The sequence below is a fragment of the Triplophysa rosa genome, linkage group LG10, assembly GCF_024868665.1.
Source record: "Triplophysa rosa linkage group LG10, Trosa_1v2, whole genome shotgun sequence".
Taxonomy (NCBI): domain Eukaryota; kingdom Metazoa; phylum Chordata; class Actinopteri; order Cypriniformes; family Nemacheilidae; genus Triplophysa; species Triplophysa rosa.
Genome location: NC_079899.1, coordinates 15,021,886 through 15,046,805, shown reverse-complemented (window position 1 = coordinate 15,046,805; position 24,920 = coordinate 15,021,886). Strand labels below are relative to the sequence as shown.

The window sequence follows — 24,920 nt, the reverse complement described above, 5'->3', positions numbered from 1 at the left end:
GTAGTAAGCGGTCTACTTAGGCAGGAACTATTATTATTTTACACGTCAAAGTTGCCATCTCAAATATACAAAATCCAAAAACGTTGTGTACCAGGTAGGCAATTAACTTTGGATTTCGAGCTGTATATTTTTGTCTATAACAAGCACAGGTAGTGCTGTATGTCTCCATCTAGCGGTTTTTCAGCCTCTGTCTCTTTAACGTACGGTGCCTGCGCTTCACAGTTTGACTCGCACTTTCATGCGAGCAGATGTCATTGAGAAATTGCTCACAAACAGTCGACTCGAAAAAGGATATCGTTTACTTATTAGGGCTCTACTGACAATACAGCTGCTGTATTAAGCAGGTAATACTTTTCTCATTACGTATAACGTAACATCATAAAGACGGCAAAGCGTTGCGTTTGAAGATGAATCCTGCTAGCATGTCAGGTTATTGGTTAGCATTGGATACAAGCTAGCATTAGAGTTATATTATGTCGACACAACACATTTTTTTGAAGTACTGTTACTATCTACTGACGATATGTTTTGTAAAGGGTTTGATCTAACTTATATGCGTTTAAAATTAATTGTGATTTTTAAATTCAGGCTACTTTCTGAAGTTGACTGTTAATCGCTGTACCCAGTTAATTTAGCCTAGTCGTGTTATTTTCACTATGTATACATGAAAAATATCCATAAACCTTGGTGAAAAGTGAATGTGTTATGTATGTTTTTTTACGTATCAATCAGACCTTTCAATTTCATTAAGAAGCTACAGATTAATAGCAATTGTTAAATCAGACTACTGTTTTAAGGGTCAGGTTTATTTTATAAAGGTTTCTTTAAGGGCTATTACAAATGTCCAAACTGAAAATAATCCTCCAGATTTTACGATCTATACATACTGCATTGCATAAGTTTTGCTTTTTTTTCTTGACAAACCTAAAGAAAAAGTAAAGTATGTAACCCCAACCCACCCACCACCATCCCCGCCCCCCCCCCCACCCGTCTCCGTGGACCACCCAACAAATCTGAAATAGTAACGTTATTACATCACTATTTCATCCGGTTATTTTCAGATATGCTCTTTGATGTCTGCATCCCTCCCTACCGGGAAACACAAGACTTCTGCGATCCTTTTAAGATCTTTGGTCTGCTGGTTTCTCTGCAGACTGTGCAAGCCCAGTGCAAAACATTGCATTATTCATAAAGGCAGCATATAAGTTTACAAGATTTTTAAGAGAGGTTGTGCGCCATATATTATAAACCTTTTTAAACTTTAAAAACCTCTCCATATTGATTTGTACATTTCAAACTGAGTATAGAAATGTAGGAGTTATGTAACGGCCTTATCTGTAAGTGCAGCTTTAGATATTTACGCTCCTATTACTTGCATCAGTTCCTTATTACAACACTACGTTGCAAACGTCTTTGGTGCATCTGTGATAAAACAGTTTTTATTTTCGAGTTGCTCAACTTCTGGTGCGTTTCAGGGGAGATGGAGGTGTCCGAAGGGTGTCTTCAATGACAGATTAGCCCTGTTGGCCTGTGGTTTGGTGAGAAGCTGAGTGGACAGGAAGATGGAGCAGGCTCATAGTTTACTCTTGAACGAGGAGGCCTGCAGTCAGCTAAGGGAGCCCCAGAGGGCTGAATTCGTCTTCGAGTGGCTGCGTTTCCTTAAGAAACTGCTGCCCGTCACAGACAGGGTGAGTTCTAAGCGCTCTGACAATAAGCTCTCTGTTTGAGAAGAAAAGTCTCTCTCTCTCTCGCACACAAACAGTCACTCCAAACAGACTCGTGATTATTTCCCTCCTTTTCCACCGTCTGTTTCTCCATCTGGAATAGACTGTTTATATGTCTATGTCCGTTTCTCTCCAAGAAACCTCCAACTAAAGAGGACATCTGAATGCCAATCATCTAAACAATATGTTGGTGCCGATTTGTGTTGCAGGCTGATGTGAAACAGAAACAGAAGCGCCTGGTGGAGCAGCTGACAACGGTACTAACAAGTTCTCCGGGCCCTCCGACGCGTTGGCTGCTGGCACATTGTCTGGCGCTGGTGCACCGAGTGGGCGACTCACTCACGTCCAGCCTCACCGTGGACCGCTGCAATGACATCATTCGCAGCAAAGATGACTCTCCTAGCTTCTTGCCTACACGACTGTGAGTGGAGTGTGTCATAAATGTACACCCTACACGCTCATCATATGCCCACCCATCGACTGCACTGCAGATGAGGTTCTACTACAGCTTGATATTCTGCCACTGAGTTTATGTATTGCTCCCAACAGGGCAGCCGTGGCCTGTTTGGGTGTGTTATATGAGCAACTGGGGCGACTCCTCATCAACTCATTTAAAGAGACGGTGACAAACCTTCTGAAAGCCGTGAAGAGTGCGGAGGTGGGTGTGATTATAAAACACCACAGGACTTCACAGTCGTGACCACAAACAATGATGCTGTGGAATGTTTTATTGGATCAGAGATGGCAAACTGGAAATGCGTGTATTTCATGTCACAGATAATGTTAGCCAAAACATTTTGCTGCCGCAGAACTCACAGTAATAGTGAAGCCTGGGCACTTACCCAGAATTCTCAAATATAGCAAATTTCTTTTAGAAAATAAAAGAATTGGACCACAATATTACAAGACACTTGGTGTTCCCAAGTATAACGTATTCTGTCCATTTGTATTTGTTTATATGTCCAGTCTCAGGGCCGTTGTGAGATCATGTTGTGTATTGAGAAGATCCTGAAGGGTTTAGGCATAAGTGCCGTGTCCTGTCACAGAGACATCTATAAAGCCGCCCGCACCTGCCTCACTGATCGCTCGATGGCAGTGCGATGTGCTGCTGCAAAGGTACCAAACACATGCCTCACTTAAATCTCTTGTTTGTATGACAGGCATTTTACACTTTGTCGGTAAATAGATAATGTATTTTTTATGTACATATGATATATATTCTCGAGAAATATGTGTTAGAAAGATCACAATGCATGTGTGCATCTCTCATAGTGTCTCCTTGAGCTCCAGAGAGAGGCCGTCTTCCTTTGGTCCACAGAACTGGAGAACGTGGCCACTCTTTGTTTCCGAGCCTTCGAGGGCTCGAACTACGATGTCAGAGTTGCCGTCTCAAAACTGCTTGGCACTTTGCTGGCGTCGGCACTGGAGCCCAGACAGGCCATAGGTAAGTGGATTTCATTCTCTGATATGGAATGCTGAGCTGACCTGGCATCAGTGGCGATTGTGAAAATCTCAACTTTCTTTCCCATGTTCCCCACATTATGTATTATTTTTCCCAGTTGTATCACTCATCTTTGCTCTCCCACTCTTTTCCATCTGCTCTGTCGTTTGTCCCCCGCTCTCTCTTGCACGTCTCCCACCCCTTGGCATCTCGCCTCAGCTCCGAGGCCGGGCTCCAAGCGTAACTCCCTGGAGGAGGTGATGGAGCTGCTGAGTACTGGTTTCCTGCGGGGAGGAGCCGGCTTCCTGCGGGCCGGCGGAGACATGCTGAAACGCACCAGCTCTGTCAGCAGGGCCGTGCGCGTTGGCATCACACAGGTCTTTTCCTTTGGATTATGCTGTTTATGTTTTGATTTACAGCATGTGTGGATTTATGTCTTGGGTAAAACAGAGGTTATAGAATATGAGCAAAACAGAATTTTTAAAATCCTTTATGCAGTGAAGTCCTTTTTAAAATCTTGACCTTCAGCTGGATTTGCCTTTTCTGAAGCTAATTTGCTCAAACTTGCTTAAAAATACACAACAAAATCAATTTAAAACATACCTACATACAACTGGTATAAATTAAGATTTGTTTTGGTGCACTGGTTTAACATCAGTACCTCTTTTTATCTCTGCCAAGCAGACGTGTGTGGTGTTTGTGTCCATTCTGGGTGGCACGTGGCTGGAGACGCACTTCTCCTCTTTTCTCGCTCTTCTCATGGAGTGGGTGTCACACTCTCGCGCAACTCAGTGCCCGGCTGACGCTGTCTCCAGCCGCCGCTGCGTCTCCTTCATACTGCGGGCCACCCTCGGCACTTTATTGGGGGAGAAGGCCCAGATCGCAGCCGCCAAGGAGATCTGCCAAACCATCAGCAAACAAAAGAGGATTGTGGGTAAGAGACTGCAGGGCGAATATTTAGGTCTACTGATATTGATTGACATAAGGTAGTGGGTGTTGTAGTGTTATAATGTTTCAGATGTACTGTAGCTTGAGGCTGTTTGTCTTTCTATGAGATGCGGCTCTGCACGAGGGCAACACGGAGACACGTGTGAGCCCTGTGGATGTAGCGGCTAGTCAGCATGTGCTGGTGTGTGCCCTGCTGGAGCTGGGCAGTCTTCTGCAGGACCTGAGCTCGACTGCCGCTCCACTGCTGCAGGACACCAGCATAGGTTTGTCTGTATTTCTTATTTACTGACCAAACACTGGACACCCTATCAAAACAATTGAATGTAATAAATGTGAGAATGTTTAGACTAGGTGAGAGTTATGTGATTTTTCTACATGTGCATGTGTATTGCATCCATATTTAATATCTGAAATGGAAAGAATTGTAGCTTTTTCTGCTTAGTGTGTGTCTTTTAATTATTGAGTAGCTATTGACTAACTTTAGTTTGTTTTGTTGGCATGGACAACACAGTGTGGTTTTCACCACTATGCAGAGGCAGATCTGTGCCATTTCCTTATCCGTATGTCTGCAGCACACAATGTAGTCACTTCGAAAGATGGTCTAGAAGCACTTACAGTTTGTAATACATGTAATATAATATTGAACAATTTAGTCCAATGTTCCGTTTTATTCTATTCAAATGTTTGTGCAATGGAAACAGGAAGTTCTTTTGGGTCAATGTAGGACTAGCATTGTTTACGTTTTACGAAGTAGTCCATATGTGAAATATTGGTGTTTTAACTGACTTGTTAGGTTTTGAATTCTGTGTGACCAGAGAGAGTTGATTGGACATTAAAATAATGGTATATAGATCTATTGTGGTGTTCTTGCTGACTGTATCCCAAATTAAACGCTTCATGATTTAAAAAATGTTTTTAAAATCATTAGGCAAACTAATTGGTATCTGAATTACTGTTATTTGACATTGACAACAGTGTACAGTGTACAGTGCTTAACAAATTTATTAGACCACCTTTCATAATACATGGCATAAGAGAAAACGCAACTATTTGAGGAATCTTTCAAAAACTAAAACTTTTATTTATTAGGCCAATAACAAACTGTAACAACTAAGTAGTCTTCATTCATGTAATTACCCAAATTTGAGGCGGCAAATTCAACTTCTCTCAAAAGTGAGAATCAGAAATTAATAAAGCATACAATTCAACCGTTAAAACTTATTTGTCTATTACAGACTGCAAGCAAATAACTATAATTGGGCATCTGAATAAAAAATAATGAAGTGCTTTACTATTTTTTTCTGCCTTGTAAAATTCATGGATAACAACAACATTTATATTTTTGCATTAGAAATACTTCTGTGACTAAAGAGCTTACACATACCGGTGGATTTACGATTACAGAAATATTAAACATGATTTTGGTCATCAATGGTCTTGTTAGTTTAGTGCATCTGTGGTACAAACCTTACATTGGGTGGTGGGCTTAGAGTTTTGTTGTAATAAATTGTATTTTAATTAAAAAATGAAAAATATGGCTTATGTTAGGATTTATTTCTCTCTGCTGCAAACAGAAATCTCATAGGAAACTGGGGCAACATTCCGCTCTATCAAACGCCTCATGCTGTACCTCCATTAGTTTTGCCAAGGGTTTCAATTTTTGTATGAAAGCGATTCAAGTCACCCTGCTGAGGATCACACTGTGAATGTCTGAAAGAAAGATGTTTCAAAGAGTTCCTGAATTTGAAAATGCTGCATCTCTGTACCAGACATAAGAATTAGTGTTTAAAGGAAACCCATAAATGATAAGTGATGAGTATAGTCTCTTTAATGGATAAGTCACAGTATGATCAGAATAAACCGCATGCAGCTGCAGCTTTAACACACCCATCAGTTCCAGAATGAGCACAAATGTTTTCAGATTGTTTATCTGTAACACCCAGATTTTGATATAAAGTTCAAAACCTATTTTTCTTTCTGACAGGAATGATAGACACGGTCATCTCTGTTCTTCTACACCCCAACGCGTCTGCCCGTCTGGCTGCCGCCTGGTGCCTGCGGTGTGTTGCCGTGGCGATGCCTGCTCAGGTGGCAGTGTTGCTAGACCGCTGTGCAGAGAGGCTAAATGCCATGAAGTCGTGCCCTGAGGCCGTGGCCGGGTACAGTGCTGCCATTGCAGCTCTGCTGGGAGCCTCGCAGCTCTGTTCGCTTGGAATACCACACTCTAAGAGCAAGGTGGGAGTGCAGTTTGTGTCTGTACATGTCAAACTACTCCTTTTGTGCACACGGATTGTTTGTTTGTCTTTTTGCTAGATGCTAGCGCTGTTGGTAGATTATGATTCATTGCAGTATCCACTTGTTTCAATGATTAATGATTCTGATGGACTGGATGCAGGTGGTGATGACCCTGGCTGAAGATCTCCTGCGCTCGGCAGCCCAGAATAGCAGAATCTCCATCCAGCGAACTCAGGCTGGCTGCCTGCTGCTTAGTGCCCTGTCCACACTTGGTATGATTGAATCCTTCAACAAGAAATTAATTGATTAATCACAATGGTTAGTGATTAAATTTTTTCCGATCTTTCCCTCAAGGGCCCACTGTAGTGGAGCATCACCTACCTCGGATGCTGTTGCTATGGAAATGTGCCTTCCCGCTGTCAGTGAGGGATGTGGAGAGCGAGCTGCGGCGTGGAGACTTTTTCACCTGGCAGGTGACCCTGGAGGGCCGATCAGGAGCACTGTGTGGTGAGAGTTTATGTCTCCTGAATCTCACAGACTTCAAATTTCTGTCGCATCATTTCTTTTAGTGAAAATTTGTAAATTCTTGGTGCATCAGCCCACCTGCTAAGCTGCTGTTCCTTTAATACCACAGGATATTTGTTCTTCATAGTTCATTCACCTTATTGCATTATGTGTGTCATCTCTCTAGCAATGAAGAGTTTTGTGGTGCACTGCAAAGATCTTCTTACTGATGATGTCATCAGTCGACTGCTTCCACTCGTGTCTTGTGCAGTGGCTCTGCTTAATCAGTGAGTGGGTCTTTGATGCTTCAAACAAACAAAGCACCTTGACGTGTGTGAAGTTTGAATTATGAAACCCATATGATTTTCTTCTGTGAAACTATTTGAATGTTAAAGGCAGGGTGGGTGATCCTGTCCAGAAACATTTTTTGTCATGTTGGTTGGAAATCTCTTTACATCCTGATAACAATCGAGAAGTGTAGTGGTCAAATAATATTTTTAAAATTATATATCGTCTGTGATTAAAAGGCATAGGACCAAAAAACGTTCGCGCAATCAAAACGTTCTGGCCGAACACTGTGACTGGTCATGTGTACATTTTCAGCCAACGTATTTTGCATAACACTGCGCACCCTGTTCACGCAGACATCATACGTCATCAAAGCTCTCGCGTCTGCTGTCAATGTAGGGAGAATGGCGGACAATCAGCAACAATCAAACTTTCTTGCAGAACCGACAACAAGTAAATCTACAAAACGAAAGTCAGTTTTTGAAAAAGCAGTGACGAAAAAACATCTGAATCATGAAAGAGGAAAAACTCGAATTAACATCGGTTCAGCTTTTACACGACGGAGACCGCTCCGGCAGGCAAAGGGTCTGAAAGACTATGATACTATGGTTGCTCTCTTTCTTTTGGACAGGTATGTACATGCTTCGAGAAGAATTTAATGGATTAAGTTTGTAATTCGTTACGTGGATTTACGAAATACATTCATGTGTTTGGAGGAGGCGTGGCATTGGACGGCGAATCGCATAGAGGGTGGGATTACAATTTCAGTGTTAGCAGGCTAAAGTTAGCACCTTTCCAAATCAACCACCACCCCACCTTTAATGCTGCTTTTTTATGCAATTAAAGTGAAAGGGCACTAAGTGAATACATTTTCTGCTCTTTTTAGGCTCCCGTCTCTCGCCAAATCCTACGGAAACCAGATCAAAAGTGCTGCCAATGTGTTCAGATTAAGAGTTTATGAGATCCTTACATTGCTACAACCTCAAACATATGAAGGCAAGTTAAAGCTTGGATGTTTGGCCTGGATAAAATGCTGCAGGGTGATGTTTTAATTGCTCTATACAGCCAGTTTTTTAAATAGCTGTTATACAAAACTTCTGATCGACCGGTTTTTCAGATTTGGCTTTTTCATACCTGCTTACTGTACACTATCCTTGAATTATGAGTGCTCATTACCCCAGTGTTCAATTCAAATTATTTCATAAGTGATGTTGAATTAATCCATTTGTGCATTAAAATCCAAAAGAGCTGTATTTATTTGTTCATTTTTGTTTGGTTGTGTTTGCTCAGAGTGCTTTGGCACTGTGTTAAAGCAGCTGCTGAGCGATCTGACCGGGCCAGAAAACACAGCATGTTCTGAGTTAAACCTGCTGCCCCCATTGTGCTACAGCCAAGACCTGGCACTGTTGGACCTGGGACTGCAGGATATAGACCAGCACTACATAGAGGAGCAGGTCAGCATCACAGTCATCTTCATAAAAACTCAACCAAACCTTTTATTAATATATTAGCTAGTCGACATTTGAAGTCTGAATGTGATCGTACTGTTTAAGTTGTGCTTAGAGGAAGTGGTTTTGATAACTTGTTAAACATCTTTCATTATCATAATTTTATATTGATTCTCTGTTTTTTGTCTAAAGGTTCAAGGAGGTGGGTCAGGAGGTGGGACGTTAGAGTATGACCCTTTCACCATCTTTCAGAAGGCTAAAGATGTCCCTGCCCCCCTCCCTACAGCCTCGGCTCTTACTGTTGCAGCTGTCCAGCTGTTTGGGGTGATTTTCCCCCACCTGGGCATCCAGCGGAGGTATATATCCAACATCTGTTCAGCGACTGGCTTTATGAGTGACATGACTTTATTAGCATACAGGGCTAATGTTGCTATGTGATGAAGTTTGTGTGTGTGGCTTTAGTTCAGCTGACTTTGATGAATACACTGAGATTAGGATTTATGCATGCAATTAATTCATATGGGACGTTTATTCAAATGATGCGTTGCGATCCGCATGCAAAGTAACAGGTAACGCTGATAAACTGTTAAACAGATGCATAGTTAAACTGTACATTTTGGCTGTATGCTTCTTGTTGTCTGCTACGCTAAAGTGTCTGCCTTTATCTTAATGAATGCATGCATAATACATCACACTTTGTATATATTGTTTTTGCTGCTCTCACTGGATTGTGGATGTGTGTATGCTCTTTTACTGATGTTTACAAACATTAAAGATTAAAAGGATTTGGTTTGTTAAAAGGAATTGAGATGGCTGCTTCTAGTTCTTACTGGAACTGGCCTTAGTGAGGACCAGAGGCTTTTTGAAGCACTTTCGTACACGGCACGGCCACATTTGCATCCAGACATCTGCATACATTTGCATAATTGGGCAGATCAGGCCTTGTCTCATACATTATTAAACACAACAGCAAAGAGGAAATGATACTGATCATATGAGGCCACCTGTCCTCCTGCAATGCATCTTTTATCCTGTGATGCAATACAAGCAACTTGCCTTTTTTATTGTAGTATCCATTAATTTTTCTTTTGGTAAATAGTGATAAAGACATTTTCTGCATTTTTACAGTTTTCTGGAAGCCTTAGTTCATTTTTTTTTTTTTTTAAGATTTCTTTTTTTGCCATTTTGGCTTTAATTGTACAGCTTTGAGTGGTAGAGAGGACAGGAAGCAAAGTGGGTGGGTTCAGGAAAGGACCACGAGACGGGAATCGAACCCAGGTCGCCCGATGCGCACCCGCGCCACATGTCAGAGCACTGCCCACTAGGCTATCGGCTCCGACTGCCCTAGTTCATTTTCAGTTTACATTTTTTTATATACTGTATGTGTGTATTTACATATTCACTAGATTTGTTGTATTTCCTGTATTAGGGCTCAGATTATGGAGCAGTTCTGTGAGTTTGTGAGACAGCTTAAAGGAGTCAGACAGCAGACAGTTCAGATCCATGTCACTGCTGCTTTCTGCTGCACATTGAAGGTAAGGGGATATTTAGACACTTAGGGACGGTTTCCTGGACAGGGATTATTTTAAACCAGGACTAGGCTTTAGTTAAATTAGGATATTTAAATAGTTTTTAAAAACACACTTTACGTAAAACCTTACTGGTGTGCATCTTAAGACAAAATTGATATATTTTAAGATATGTCAGTGTAAGTTGTTGTCGATCAAGACACCGCTAACATTTAAATTAGTCTGGGACTAGGTTTAGGGCCTGTCCAAGAAACCGCCGCTTAGACATCATTTTAAAACCATTGCTGTCACGCTGTTTCAAGCGGTTTGTTTCTCTTTCTTCTAGTGTTTAGCTTCAAGTCGGATGGAACTGGGTCCAGAAGAGGTACAAAGACCCGCCCTGTCTCTCCTGGTGGGGGCGCTAGAGGGCTCAAACCCACTGTTGCGCTGCATGGCTGCAGAGGGGTTAGCTAGATTGGTGAAGGTTCTTAATGACCCCAGCTTCACGGTTTCTCTCACGTTCATGAGTTTTGACAAGTGAGTAACTGCCACAAGAACAAGAGCTTCTTTACAAGCAGTTTTACCTGACGTGGATGTAATGTATTTTAGACTGAAGACGGCAAGGGACGCCATCACACGCACAGGTCACACTTTGGCACTCTGTACTGTGTACCGTTACATGGGCGGCATTAATTCATCCCAGTATCTCAGTGCCTGTGTTGGGGTCCTTTTCACCCTGTCCCAAGACAGCACCTCACCTGAAGTCCAGGTACATGTGCATTTTGCCAGTATAAAAATATAGAAAATCATATCCGAGTGGAACTAGTAGATCTAGTGTAGTGGATTGACAGAAATGTGAATTGCATGCCCAAATTGCAGATGTGGGCTCTCCACGCTCTATCCATGGTGGTGGATCTAGCGGGACCTCTGTATCACAGTCATCTGGAGGCCAGCTTTACTCTTGTGCTAAGATTACTCCTCTCAACTCCACACACACATGTGGAGGTGCAGCAAAGCCTGGGGCGCTGCCTTAATGCACTCATCACCTCCATGGGTCCTGATCTGCAAGGTATACAGTTACCTAAACCCACCTTGACCTTGCAAGAGAGAACCTTTGCTCATTTCTTACTAATTATATTATGTTAATGTTTGTCCCCAGGTGATGGTGCAGGTGTATCCTCAGTGAGGACCTCATGCTTGGTGGGTTGTGCTGTGATGCAGGACAGTCCAGACTGTCTGGTTCAAGCCCAGGCCATCGCCTGCCTCCAGCAGCTGCACATGTTTGCTCCACGCTTCGTCAACCTGGCCAACCTCGTGCCCAGCCTCTGTGTACGTGATCGCATACTGCATAACATACTTACAATAATACTTTTTTATGCCGCTGAAGAAAACATGACCATTACATAAAACCAGTGGAAAGTAATGGGGTGGCACTCCATTGAGATAGTGTTGGGCTGTGGGAAAACTGGTTAATATTCATTTTCTTGGTTATTATCAAAGATGTCGCAGAAGAAATGTTTGTTTTGATGAAATATTATCAAAACTTTTTTGTATTTAAAATAGATCACACAATGAGATCAGGGACCTTCATTATTATACAACCATATGTGACCCTGGACCACAAAACCAGTCATAAAGGTTAATTTTTCGAAATTTATATTTATGCGTGATCTGAAAGCTAAATAAATAAGATTTCAATTGATGTATGGTTTGTTAGGATAGGACAATATTTGGCCGAAATGCAACTACTTGAAAATCTGAAATCTGAGGATGCAAAAAATCTAAATATTGAGAAAATTGCCTTTAAAGTTGTCCATCAGAGGTGCCGTAGCAGGCTGATAGTAAGAAGAAAAAGGTTTGTTTTAACTCTCTATTTGCTTTGTAATGATGTTGCAATAAATAAATACCAAACTTGATTGGATAATTCCCGAAGAGCAGGCAGCAGAGAGTGAAGTTTGTAGCTGTGTTTCCAGCCATTTTTGTTCACGATTTTGCCACATCCACTCACAAAATATGTTTTGATATATTTTCGGTAGGAAATTGACCAAATATCTTCATGGAACATGATCTTACCTTAAGATCCTAATGATATTTGGCATAAAAGAAAAATTGATCATTTTAACCCATACAATGTATTATTGGCTTTTGCTACAAATATACCCGTGCTACTTATGACTAGTTTTGTGGTCCAGAGTCACATTTGTAAACATTGTATATATTGATTTTATGTTGTCTTTAGTAACTACGATGTGTTTTTAGTGTGTTCAGAGTGTTTTTACTTTGGGACAAATTGACTTTACTGCATTAAATGTATTATATTGCATTATATGCGTTATATACAGCATGTATCATAATTTTTACTACTTGAGTACTTTAAAAGTCTAGTACTTTATTACTTTTACTCAAGTATAGAGGTGATAAATGAATGGCATTGAAATAGAGGCGAGTAGTGACTCTGTGTTCTTTCTCGTACAGGAGATCTTATTGGATCATTCGGTGTTGGTAGGTTTTCTCTGCCTCTGTGCTGTCAGGCCACTGTAAACCCTTTCTTCTGTTTGCTCCTCGTGTTCCGCTCTTCCTTATTGTGATTTGTTGTTTGCCAGTGTGAAACTAACTCAAACGGGATGTCTGGGGTTTTAAGAATGAGCAGACAGTGTCACTGCCTCTAACTGCAGGGTTAATGCCAAGGATGCCAAGTTAGATTTGACCGTATTGGTCTTTTCTGTAAAGGCTTCTAACATTGACCACCCACAACACACTCTCTCTCTCTCTCACTCTCTCTCTCTCTCTCTCTCTCTCTCACTCTCACTCTCACTCTCTCCTCTCTTCACGTCTCGTCTCACACTCTCTCAATCTCTCTCTCTCTTCTCTCTCCTCTCACATCTCTTCCTCTCTCATCATCTCATCTCACTCGTGTTGGGGCTTATTATGATTTTTGTATCTCTCACTCTCTCTCACTCTCTCTCACTCTCTCACTCTCTCTCTCTCTCTCTCTCACTCTCTCTCTCGAATCATTTGAAGCTCAAAGCAAGCCTTGACAGTAGCCCTGCTCTCACTTTCACTAGGGTTTGTGTGGGATCGTTTTGACATAATAGGACTAACTTTATTTGGCTGTCACTGTCTGCTGAAGAGTCTTTTGCTATGTTCACACAGCAGCAGGATTTGGTTGTCAGTCTTATTTGGTGTGCTTAAAGGGAAAGTTCACCCCAAAGTAAAATTCATTTTTGTATCTAATTATACATTTGAGTTTTTTTTTTATATCCTCAGCACTGTGTGAATGTAGCCTACATGTCCTGTCTGCACTTTTATCTAGACTCCCTCGTGCAAAATGTGATGGAGTAATTTCTAATTTCAGCCGCTTTGTCTCTGATCACACGTTTCATTTCTGAATGCAGCCAATCCACTTCAAGCTAATAAAACTAACAGCACACAATCGATTCTAATCAAGACTATTAATGTTGCTCGAGACGCAAACACTCAGCGGATGCACTTCTCATTAGTATGACCCATACAGATGTTAAACTCTTGTGGTTTTCGTCTCATTTGTGCATGTGCAGATAAACCTGTGCAGCTCGTACCTGTCCCTGCGGCGGGCGGTGGTGGCCTGCCTGAGGCAGCTGGCTCAGAGGGAGGCTGTGGAGGTATCTGAGCACGCTGTAGCATTGGTTAAAGAGCTGCCTCGCAGAGACAACACACAGCTGGGTGAGTCATCCTCGCCCACTACACCATTTCAGCGCTTCCCTGCTGTTTAGTTTATGCTTCTCTACATTTTGAGGTGGGTTTAGCTAGGGCTGTCACGATTATTAAATAATCGTCTCATCGCGATTGTTTGACCTCATCGCGATGATTTCGGATCATCACAATTATCGCACATCTCTATAGAAGACACTAGGGGGAGCTGTAGTGCATCTGCATATTGCATATTTTAGTGTATGTATTGTTACTAAAGCATGGTAATACTTGTAAAATGTACCACATTTTTTTTGTAAAAAAAAAAAACATATACAAATTACCTGCAGTACAATTTAATATTATTTAAGCAAATCTCAGTGTGAAAACCAGTCTACCAAAATTTCATTAACACACAAGTAAAATTTTACTGTAGTCTTGCAAGTGAGGAAAAAAACAGACTAGAAGCTTTTCTATGACTGATAGCATTTTAATGGTGGCTTCAATTCACACCTGATCAATTTACTTCATTTACAAGTATTTGGTGGTTGTCATATTGACAGGTAAAAGCCTAAACCTTAAATATATGATGACCCAATTTTTTCCGATGTATTTCCAAGAAAAAAACATAGTCTTGTATTCAGAACAATATGGTCATTTCAATTGCTGAATCAAAAATGAATGAGAATTAAATGTCAAAGCTCAAAAACAGACAATTAATCATCATAATCGCCAAAGCCCTAAAACAGACAATTAATCGCCATAATCGCAATGATTTATTAGACAATTAATCGTCAATCAAATTTCATGATCGTGACAGCCCTAGGTTTAGCTGCTGGAAAGCTTTGGGAGGATGTAAGATTTTGTGTTGAACTGAGCATGAAAGTGAAAGTGTCATTTTTTCATGTCTGTTCACTTCATGGTGTTAAACAGTAAGTGTTTACACATCTAAAACTCAAAAACAGAATGTCGCTGCACTGGGTGACAAAAATGTTTAAATGGCATTTATTTTAAACCAGTATAACAAGAACGCTTTGAAAGGAAACATTGAACAAAACGACATTTGCCATCATAAGTCCTCAAACCACAGATGTCATATTCAAAAGGAAGGCGAATACTGCTCTAGCTTGCATAATAATCTACTGTATATCGCACTATAAACTTAACATTGTATATTGCATACAGTTGATTTTTATGAATAAAATGTTGGTGTCCTTCTGAAACCTTGGATGTCCAAACACGCCATTTTTTTTAGGAAATGGAAAAAACTGAGCTTTTTTAATGATTAAATACTGTTAGATATTTGCAAAACTCAGTGACAAACATAAAGGCTGACTAACAATAAAGACAAAAAAAATCACAAAATATGGAGATACAAGGTTTTAGAAAGACATCAGTGAAAGTGTCCGCTAAATATATAAAATGAACAGCTAAATTTATCAAATAAACAAAAGACACTTAAAGTAAATGTTAAGTCCACTTGCAGGTAAGTTTTAAGCTTATTTGTCATGTGTACAGATGTCAGTAACAAAAGTACATTGAAATGCTTGTTGCGATCTGAGGTACCCTCTTCGTTAAAGTGATATTTCACAGGCAAATATATTATAACTCCGACTGCATTATTCTTCAAGAAGAAAGTCATATTCAGTTAGGATGCCTTGAGGGTGAGTAAAACATGGGGAAATTTTGTTTTGCCGGTGAAATATCACTTTAATTCTCATTCTTTCCCTCTGGGAAAATGCCCGGTATGTCTGATTACCAATCCAGCCCTGGTTGTAAGGCTCAGGCAATAGAATATAATAATATAATATAACATAAATAGGGCAAAGTAAAACAAATGACTGTTTTTGGACACCTGTGTGAGCTTGAGGGAAAACCTTGGGATAGTACTAGTTAAGTTGTCTTGGTAAAGTAATGGCAAAAACCAGCCTCCTAAGAAAAGTGAAAATAGTTCAAAAGGTCTAACAACACTTATTTGCAGAAACTACATTTTATGTGTAGCCCAGTATTTAAGTGCTTTTAGGGCCCCTGTCATTGAATGATTGAATGTGAATCGTGTGAATGTGAGTGTGAATCATCAGGATTGAGTTTTGTCTGATAATATGCTGAATTGAAGTCATTAGATGTGTTCGGTTGTGTGTTAAATGATTACTGTCTGTCCTACAGATGTCACTATTAAGGAGGTGGGTTTGGATGGAGCTCTGTTCAGTTTGCTGGACCGAGAGTCCGACCCGCAGTTGTGCCGAGACATTCAGGAGACGCTCGTCCACACGATGAGCTCGGCTGCCGAGGGCAAGCTAGCCCACTGGCTTAAACTTTGCAAAGACGTGCTGTCAGCTTCTGCAGGTGGGTTTAACTCCCAACTCCAGCAGTGATGATATTAATGTCCCATCTTAAGTAAAACATGGCCACCAACAAAAGTTCTATGACCTGAATGAAAGCGTAATGTTGTCAGGTTATTTACACTTTAAAGTCCCAGTGAAATTAAACATTTAAATTCCTTTTTTTTTCATAAAATACTGCAGCTTTTATTGTAAATAGCTAAAAATTCATGTGAATTCATAATCTTCAGTTAAAATCAGAAAATGCACTTCCGCCCTCTAGTGACTATCCATCTCAAATGACATAAGTTAGGCGGCTTGGGCGGGGCATCTGTTAACTCCTCCCCTTCAATTGTCAGTGTGTTCCCAGTTCAATTTCAAAATGCAACGGCTGTTTTTATATCTTATCAAATTCCAGTGAAAAACAAGCCATGCCCACAATTTTTTTCTCATTCGAAATTCCGTTTCACTCGAAAATGCGTCAGAATACGGAAGTAAAAACGATCGCAACTTCCGGTTTACAGGTACTTTAATTAAAAATTACAAACCGTAATTGAAATGAATATGTTGCGACTCACTTCTGTAATATAACTTAGCAGTGATATTGTGACAAGAATACAGCTGTTGAATTATTTTTGGTGCAAGGTAATGTATACTGTATAAAAAACCTCTCTTTTGGTTTGCAATTGCTTTTCATATCACTGTTTCACACAGTGCATTTTGCTTCACTCTAATTTTTAAGTGTGACAAAAACAAAAATAATAGTCTCGGAGTACAAGTAACAGCTCTGTTGCTTCATTACCGTGGAAATGTTTATATAGATTGCGAATGGGTCCTTAAGGATGCTGGTTTCATTTTAAAACTGTCACTGAACACTTGCACACATTCAGGATAAGTCTTGTGATTGTCCTAATAGAACAACAGCGATTACACAATTTAATAATAAATCCTTGTTTTTATCTGGGTCATATTCCAAAGGATTTTATAATTGAGTCTTTCGTTTTTGTGGTGGTTTGTCCACGCTTTAGACTCAACTGCAGCCGCTTCTGTTGAGACGCAGCAGGAGGAGGATGGAGATCGATATGATGACTCCTCTGCATTCCACGCTAAGCCTGAATCTAGTGGCCCCTTCAACAACCTACGCTGGTCCACTCGTGTGTTTTCCATGGAGTGTGTGTGTCGTATAATCGCGCAGTGTGAGCACGGAGACCCGGCTCACTTTAACATGGCGCTGGCTCAGGAACAGCGTTTACATGAGTCTGCAGGTTAGATGCATTAACCTTATGGTGTGTGGCATAATATTTGTTCACTATATTTTCCACAAAAACCTTTGTTACAACTCTTGTATTCAGTGTTGTCTTAGCGCCATCTTCTGGAGTGATATTTTTGGTGGAAAAATACATTTCTTATCATTTATGTCTTTATAATCTATATTTATCATCTCATGTGCATCCAAATGCTTATGATCACCTTTTCCTTTAGGGAACACAATAGGAGAAGATGTGATTAATAGTAGTCTTGTTCTTTGCAATCACATGCAAATAAATTGTGACTGAAACTGTCGGTCAATTATTATCTGTCTCTTGTGTTCTATGTTACCTCCCAGTTATTTTAGTTTCTCTGAAAAATATTAAAGCCCACACCTGCTGTCTTGCAGATTTCCTTGTTCTTCACCTGGCGGACCTCATACGTATGGCTTTCATGGCAGCTACAGACCACAGCGATCAGCTCCGACTGGCCGGTTTACAAACACTGTTGGTCATTATCCGTAAATTCTCCACCGTGCCAGAGCCGGAGTTCCCTGGGCATGTCATTTTGGAACAGTATCAAGCCAATGTGAGCTTTTGTGTTAGTTTCAGTTAAACTCTCTCCGTTAAATGCATCTCATTGAATTAAAAGCAAAATATGAGTCACGTTCTTTTTTGTATTTACGTATGAATGAGTTTTATTATTTTGATTGTGTTTCATGAACGAGGCCTATTCAGTTTGAATGTTTCCAGATAAGCAGTGATGAGCTTTTTTTTTAAACGTGGTACTTCCCAAATACCTTTGAGATGAATGATCTGTTGGAAGTTTAAAAATGTATGTTTGGAAATGTACGGTAAAGCTCCCTGCTGTTATTCTTACATACCCACCGTGAAGTACCTGAGCCTGCTCATCATTCTCTTGTTACTAAGACATGTGTGCCTGCATGTGGCGGCACATATCGGTTACACTAAATTAGGTTATCTGTGAGCTTAGTAAGGGGCCGCTAGTTTCAAATAGTGACATGAAACGTATTCAGTATCATGTGGGGGGATGTGTTACATAAAGGTTTCTAGAATATGTTACACAAAGTTTAGTCTAGTCTTGTTTTGTTTTGTACTTCACATTAAAACAACTGTACAATAGAAATAGAAATTACTGTAGAGAATGGTTTGTTCAATTAGTTTTTTCCTGAAAAAAGGTTGGAGCTGCGCTCAGACCTGCTTTCAGTGTGGACGCCCCTCCAGATGTCACTGCCAAAGCCTGCCAGGTAATTAAATCAAGATTATATCATTATATTTAGCACTTATTTTTAATCTCTCTGTTTCGACTTGCACACTTGTTAATTCAAATGGCAGCATATTCGTTCTGGTCTCAAGTCAAGTCTTTCGTTGTCTAATTGAGAAACACAAACATGTTCTTTTGGAAGCACCGAAAGGTCCCAAAACAATCCATCACTCTGTTTGTGACCTCTTAAAAACCTTGCCATGCTTGTTTTTTTAAAACCTCGAAAGTTTGTGTGTGACCCACTTTATGTCACAAGTCTCGCTGTTCACTGCTGAGGAAGTTCCGAAATGTCTTTGTTGCGGTTCAGGTTTGCAGTGCTTGGATTGCCAGCGGGGTCATCAGTGACCTGCGTGACCTGAGGAGGGTGCATCAGCTTCTGGCCTCTTCTCTAACCAAGGTTCAGATGGGGAAGGACGTTCCCAGTCATCTTTACAACGAAAGCTCATTCACCATGGAGTCGCTTGCTGTTCTCAAAGCCTGGGCGGAGGTACTGAATGCCATTACTTAACTATCAAACATCTGCTGCCCCTCCATTGGCCTGCACACAATGTGCTTTGATAATATTGTTGCCTGGTGATTGATGTTAAAAAAGTACTTCACCTAAATGTGAACATTTTGTCATCATTTACCCCACTCTGCGCACAGGTGTACATCACAGCGGTACAGAGCTCCGGGCAGAAGGAGAGCCCAGGCACCCATCCACAACAGCAAAGCGAGGAGGCCGGGGCTGCGGGTCCAACAGGAGCTGGTCTGCTCAAACTGGTCCAGGCAGATCTGGCAACCCTGAGTCGCCTGTGGCTGGCTGCCCTACAGGACCTCGCCCTGCTCACCCTGCCCCCACAATACTCCAATCAACTTCCTTCCACAGGTTAGTCAACATGAAACTGAGTGAAAAAAGCAGATATTATGGTACCCAAGTGTTTCATATTAGGTTCATGACGAAAATAACTGCTAGAAACAATTTACGCTCTTGAGGAGTCATAGCATGCTCCTATGGCAGCTCGTGTAATCCTTTTTATGATTACAAGCTTTTTATTTTACCAGACAATGATTATGTGATTCATTCTTCTGTTATTTGTCCATCATTGTTTGTTAGGTGGATCGTTTTATACCGCAGAGACAGTGGAACAGGCCCGTCCACATTACAGCAGCGCCTGGGCCACCATTCTCCACGCTACAGCTCTATGGCTCAACAGCACCGGATTCATCATGGTGGACGAGGGGCCCGCCAACCTCTCCCGGCCGGTCACCCCAACCTCTATGGGCCAGTCCACCTCATTGAGCAGTGTCAAATCTCCAGAGGACATCAACACTGATCGCCTCCACCTTATCCTGGGTGTGGATCAGTTCCTGTTTACAGAAGTTTCTAGATTTCTTTCAGTCAGCTCCTGAAACAAGGCTTTAGAATAACCGTTTGTTGCACAGTTCTGTTAAATGTTGTTCCATCCCTTCCCTTTGGTGTATTTCTTTTAGGAATCAGTGTGGAGTTTTTGTGTTCGCCTCACTCTGGAGACCAAATGGAAGACATCAATTCATGTCTTCAGGCTCTGCAGGCCTTATTGGAGGTTCCTTGGCCTCGTTCGAAAGTGGGCAATGATCAGGTATGTTACAATTCAGAAATCATTATTCATGTGTCCAGGCGTAATGGCTCTAGCCTTAAAATCAAGTAGACAGGACAAGGAAGGTTGTGTTCACTTTTTCAGGGTTGTTGATCCTTAGCATGTTTTTGACTACGTTCATTTTGTCATTTCTGATTCAGTCTTTGTTCTCTCTGCAGGCTTTGAGCGTGGAGCTGCTCAGCGTACTGCACAGGCTCTTAGTCACTCGGGAATCTCCCAGCATTCAGCTGGCAGTGCTGGAACTGGTGCGCCAAGTTGTTTGCGCCGCTCAGGAGCACGTCAAAGAGAAACGCCACAGCGCAGAGGGTATATCTCGACCGTCATTGACGGTTTTTTTATACCAGTGACGGAAAAATAAGAAGGTCGTCCGTCATTTTGACGGATTACAATGAGGGCAGTTTGTAATTCCCCTTTTTGTCGAGTTGGTAGCATCCAATCATTTCCTTTCATCAGAACGTGATCGTAGGGATGTGTACGTTTTCCATTCATTAGGCTACAAACGCCTCGTCCATTCAGGAAAACCCACACGGGATCAGCGGAGACTCGCGGTGCGGAGCCAGTAAGACGACTATGACGGCCCTCTACCATTTAATTTGTTTCGCCATAGTTTCAAAACGAACTGAGAATCTTATTGCACTTTTTATTATAACACAGCGATCTCTAATGTTGTTTGTGGATCTGATTCTGCAAAGCATGCATGTCATGCAACCCGGTCTCATCAATCTGCATATAAATAACACGAGTTTACGCTTTCCGATTGCGTGTAATCAGACCCTCTCGTCGCGTACTCTCATACACACACAGGCGCGCACGAAAAAGTGGTGCGGTGTTTACAGACTTTTTTCCTTCAGAGAGCGATAGGGACTAGCGTCATTTTGAATAAACCTTAACTTTCAGTGAGTGGAAAAATGTCTCTCTGCGTCTCCGCTCATGACCGAACAGCAGCTTAAAGTTACTTGTAAGTCAGTAAATGAATGATTACAAAACAGCGTGTACAAGCACCTGTCATTGTTACTGACTGGACATATGAACATTTGTCTGTAATTTTTTATTTTTTTTGTCGGACAACAGAAACATTAAATATGTAAACGACGTCAGCTTTATTGGGCATTAAAATACAGCAAGTTCAAAGAACGCATACGTCGCGATGACGTCACAAACATGCAAATTAGCATGTAATATCACCTTGCACCATAGTGATGGGTAAAAATAGCTTATGGTGGAATTTTTAGGAGCCGAAATAGTCTAGCGCAACCTCTGATCTCAAGTCACTAAATCCCCCAGTTTGATGTAAAGATTGCTTTCTTTGCTTTATTATATTAGTGGATGATGGTGCTGCAGAGAAGGAAACCGTTCCTGAGTTTGGTGAGGGACGGGACACTGGCGGTCTGGTGCCGGGCAAGTCTCTCGTGTTTGGAGCTCTGGAGCTGTGTTTTTGCACTCTGGTCCGGAAGCTTCCGCAGCTCAGTCCCAAGTTGGCTGGGACTGCCACGGGGTGGGGGGGACAGACCTGTTCCCTCAGCAACACCGACTGTAGACTCGTCACATCTGCTTTGGCTATTCTCTCAGAACTGCCTTCCATCTGTTCACCAGAGGGTAAGAGATCCAGGTTGTTCCTATGCACTTTATGATAGTCTACTTTTATTCAGTTTAGATGATATTTACAAAATACTGGTGTTGATAGACTTTGAATAACGTATTCTGATTTTGAATATCATTGACATACTTAAAAGTAACTTGTTTAATGTGTTCACATGAAAAAATATTAAAAGTAAGCCATTCATAGGTTGACTTCCCTGAAGGGTCAACAATGAGACTCTGTGGTAAACATGGCTCTGTTTGTTTGAGCGGGTTGTGGGGCGGGAAGCAAAAGGTGTTGGTTGGAGTGTCTGGCAAACCTGTTTGAAACCTATTCATGTTCCTCACTGTGAAACCCTTCTGAACCAATCCAAAACATGAAACATTTTGTACACGGCAGGCAGTGTGTCAGTGCTGCCCACAGTACTCTATCTGCTGCTTGGAGTGACAAGAGAGGTGGTGAAGGTTTCTGTCGGAGCCGAGAGTGGACAGCTGGTGCCAGGCGTCCTGCAGGCTTTGCGCACAGTTCTCACCTCTCCCATGAGCAGAGCTGAAAAGAGTCGTGGGGCTTGGACTGATCTGCTACGCTGTGCGCTCCATACACTCTTGGAGTTTTGGAGTGAAGGTACATTCAGCTATCATCTTTTTTATTTATTTGCAACTGCACGATAGATAGTTTGTGGAATATTCTCGCATTCTCTGCAATGGATTTTTGTGTTGAACAGATGAAATGGAGCCTGGTGTGGATGAGGTTACCATGTTGACAGCCCTCACCATCTTCGAGCTGTACGCTAGTGCAGATGTTACGACTGCAGAGCCACTGCAGACACGCTGTATCCAGATTTTCAGAGCCAGTCTGGAGTCTAAGGACCCTGTGGTAAGTGAAAAGATACCATTGCAAGGGTCTGTTCCATATATAACCATTTCTGTGTCTTACTGCTTAAAGAGCTTAGCAACAATTGAAATTATCTTTTTTTTTTCATCAGGTGCTGAGCAGAAGTTATCAGTTGCTGGCGTCTTTATTTCAAGACCCTTCGGCAGTTGCCAGGCCATTTATTTTGGCTCTGGGCAGTCGTCTGCTGTCACAGCTGGAGGGAGTTGAAAAGAGTCGTCCTCAAAGCCCAGCAGAGCTACAAGCAGTGCAGGACGGAATTCGAGCCCTGGAAGCACTTGTGTTTGCCGCCGATGAAACCCACCGTAAGTCACGTCGAGACAGAACAATGATATCTTCAGGATGTATATTTAAATAATTATTGCATCTGACACACTATCTGTCCACACAGGTCCTCAGCTGGTAGCTGTGCTTCTGCCCCTCCTCATATCTCTGCTGCTAGATGAGAATGCTTTGGCCTCAGCTCCTGCAGCTTCTCGCTTGCTGCACGAATCCGCCTTGAGAGACCTCATGCGTATCGGACCCCAGCACTCGGCTGTCTTCAAATCGCTGATGGCCTCCGCTCCGCACATGAAGGCCAGGCTTGAGGCGGCTGTCAAGGGGAACCAGGAAAGCATAAACACTAAGACACCAGCGCATCAAGTCATTCACAAAAACACGCCTAGCATTCAACTGAAGATCAATTTCCTGTGAATCCAGCATCTGTTGTTTCTCACATGGAATGTGCATGCACACCAGTATTATGATTAATGTCAAGGTGTTGTTTTAAAGGTTTTATAGTTAAATCAGTTCATTAATTTTGTTGTTTATTCATTGTAATGTTAGTTTAAACTGTATTAACCTCTGTGAGGAACTTAATACATATTTACTTCAAGAAGGTCAGAGGAAACATGTTTTAATGCTACGTGTCTCATGGAATTTTTTTATTGTTTCTATAATTATTAACATTTTAGTTTGTTGGTTATCTATTTGAAACTACTGTACTTTAGAGGAAATTCATCAAACCTAGTTATAGCATGCATTTTTCTGAGATGTGTCATTTTGTCTTTATAAACAAATGCAGTAATCTGATAATTTCTTGCTGACATGCTGCACTTTGCAACTAAACTCAGTGCAAGACCTGTTGAATCACTGGGAATTTAGTGATCTTATGACTAAACAGTTTTTTAACATATATTTTTTAATGTTATACATTATGATTAGGCAGGTATGTTTATTGTGAATGTATTTATGATGATGTAAAAAGCATTTCCAACAGGTACTACATCAGGTCAATACACTACTACTGCAACTTCAGTACATTTCAAAATAATGCTTACATGTATGCCCGGTTTCACAGACGAGGCTTAAGACTAATCCCAGACTGAAATGAAAGTTTGAGCAGTCTTAACTGAAAATAAATTGCCCTGACATATCTTAAAATATGTCGTTGCCATTGTTTTGGCTTTACCAAAGCCTTGTCTGTGAAACCAGGCCTTAGTGTTGTCATTATGCATTTAATGTTTTGTTTTGTCATTTTTGCACTAAAAGTGATCTAAGCAGAACAGATGTTCCCTAAAGTGTATTGGGCATATGGAACGCAAAAAGCAGTGAAATAATTACTGCTATAACAGCACTATGAGAAATGCACAATGCTCAAAGATTACATTAATCCATTCATTTCACTAGAACCTAAAGACTTCTGTTGCTGCTTTCTGATGCATTCGGTGATGATTGGTTGCATTTACAACTGTACCGTTATTTTGTATGTTGTAAATTGTACAGATTAAAATTTAGGGCAAAATTAATGTTTATTTTCTGATCATACTGAAACAATAAGGTCTAGTTTTGCGTCATGAGTTGTAGTTTTTTTCTGCTTTTAACCTACGAAAACATTAAGGATTTGTTCATATTTACTGATACTGGAGAGGCAAATATGCATATTTTTATTCACTGAACATAAGATGTCCTAATTTGGGTATATCTTTGCTATAGGATAACTGGAAAAATGTGTACCGTTGTGCAGTTGATAGTCACTGGATTAACGTGATTCATTTATTAACAGTCTTCATTTACTCACCCTCAAGTTGTTCCAAATCTATATACATTTCTTTGTTTTCATGAACACTGAAAAATATTTGGAAGAATGATTGTAACAGTTCTTGGCCACCACCTTATACCATAGTAGGATAAAGTAACATTTCTTTATACATTTCTTTGTATAGTTGAACACA

General features: G+C 41.1%; 1 protein-coding gene across 2 annotated transcripts; it reads left to right on the top strand.

The window, feature by feature from the left end:
* Window positions 1–210: 210 nt before the first annotated feature.
* On the top strand, window positions 211–24,545 carry heatr5a (HEAT repeat containing 5a). Of its 2 annotated transcripts, XM_057344187.1 has the most exons (37): window positions 211–344; window positions 1,476–1,688; window positions 1,934–2,145; window positions 2,274–2,382; window positions 2,691–2,840; window positions 2,997–3,168; window positions 3,385–3,542; window positions 3,850–4,099; window positions 4,221–4,376; window positions 6,098–6,348; window positions 6,509–6,620; window positions 6,703–6,855; window positions 7,040–7,139; window positions 8,027–8,136; window positions 8,431–8,594; window positions 8,781–8,944; window positions 10,018–10,123; window positions 10,443–10,633; window positions 10,706–10,865; window positions 10,976–11,165; window positions 11,256–11,425; window positions 12,572–12,598; window positions 13,654–13,798; window positions 15,932–16,111; window positions 17,115–17,351; window positions 17,744–17,922; window positions 18,533–18,601; window positions 18,926–19,105; window positions 19,264–19,486; window positions 19,715–19,954; window positions 20,092–20,219; window positions 20,396–20,543; window positions 21,561–21,833; window positions 22,216–22,440; window positions 22,541–22,692; window positions 22,802–23,012; window positions 23,099–24,545. In XM_057344187.1, the coding sequence occupies exons 2-37, from the start codon at window positions 1,563–1,565 to the stop codon at window positions 23,398–23,400; spliced, it is 6,123 nt and encodes a 2,040-aa protein (XP_057200170.1). In that variant the 5' UTR covers window positions 211–344; window positions 1,476–1,562; the 3' UTR covers window positions 23,401–24,545. The 2 variants fall into 2 exon arrangements, with proteins under 2 accessions (XP_057200170.1, XP_057200171.1); XM_057344188.1 differs by lacking the exon at window positions 12,572–12,598.
* The last annotated feature ends 375 nt before the right edge of the window (window positions 24,546–24,920 follow it).

Coding starts and splice junctions, on each gene's coding strand:
- heatr5a (XM_057344187.1), top strand. CDS start 1,563: ATGGAGCAGGCTCATAGTTTACTCTTGAACGAGGAGGCCTGCAGTCAG. Junction 2,146..2,273: donor AGCTTCTTGCCTACACGACT/GTGAGTGGAGTG, acceptor TGCTCCCAACAG/GGCAGCCGTGGCCTGTTTGG. Junction 8,945..10,017: donor CACCTGGGCATCCAGCGGAG/GTATATATCCAA, acceptor TTCCTGTATTAG/GGCTCAGATTATGGAGCAGT.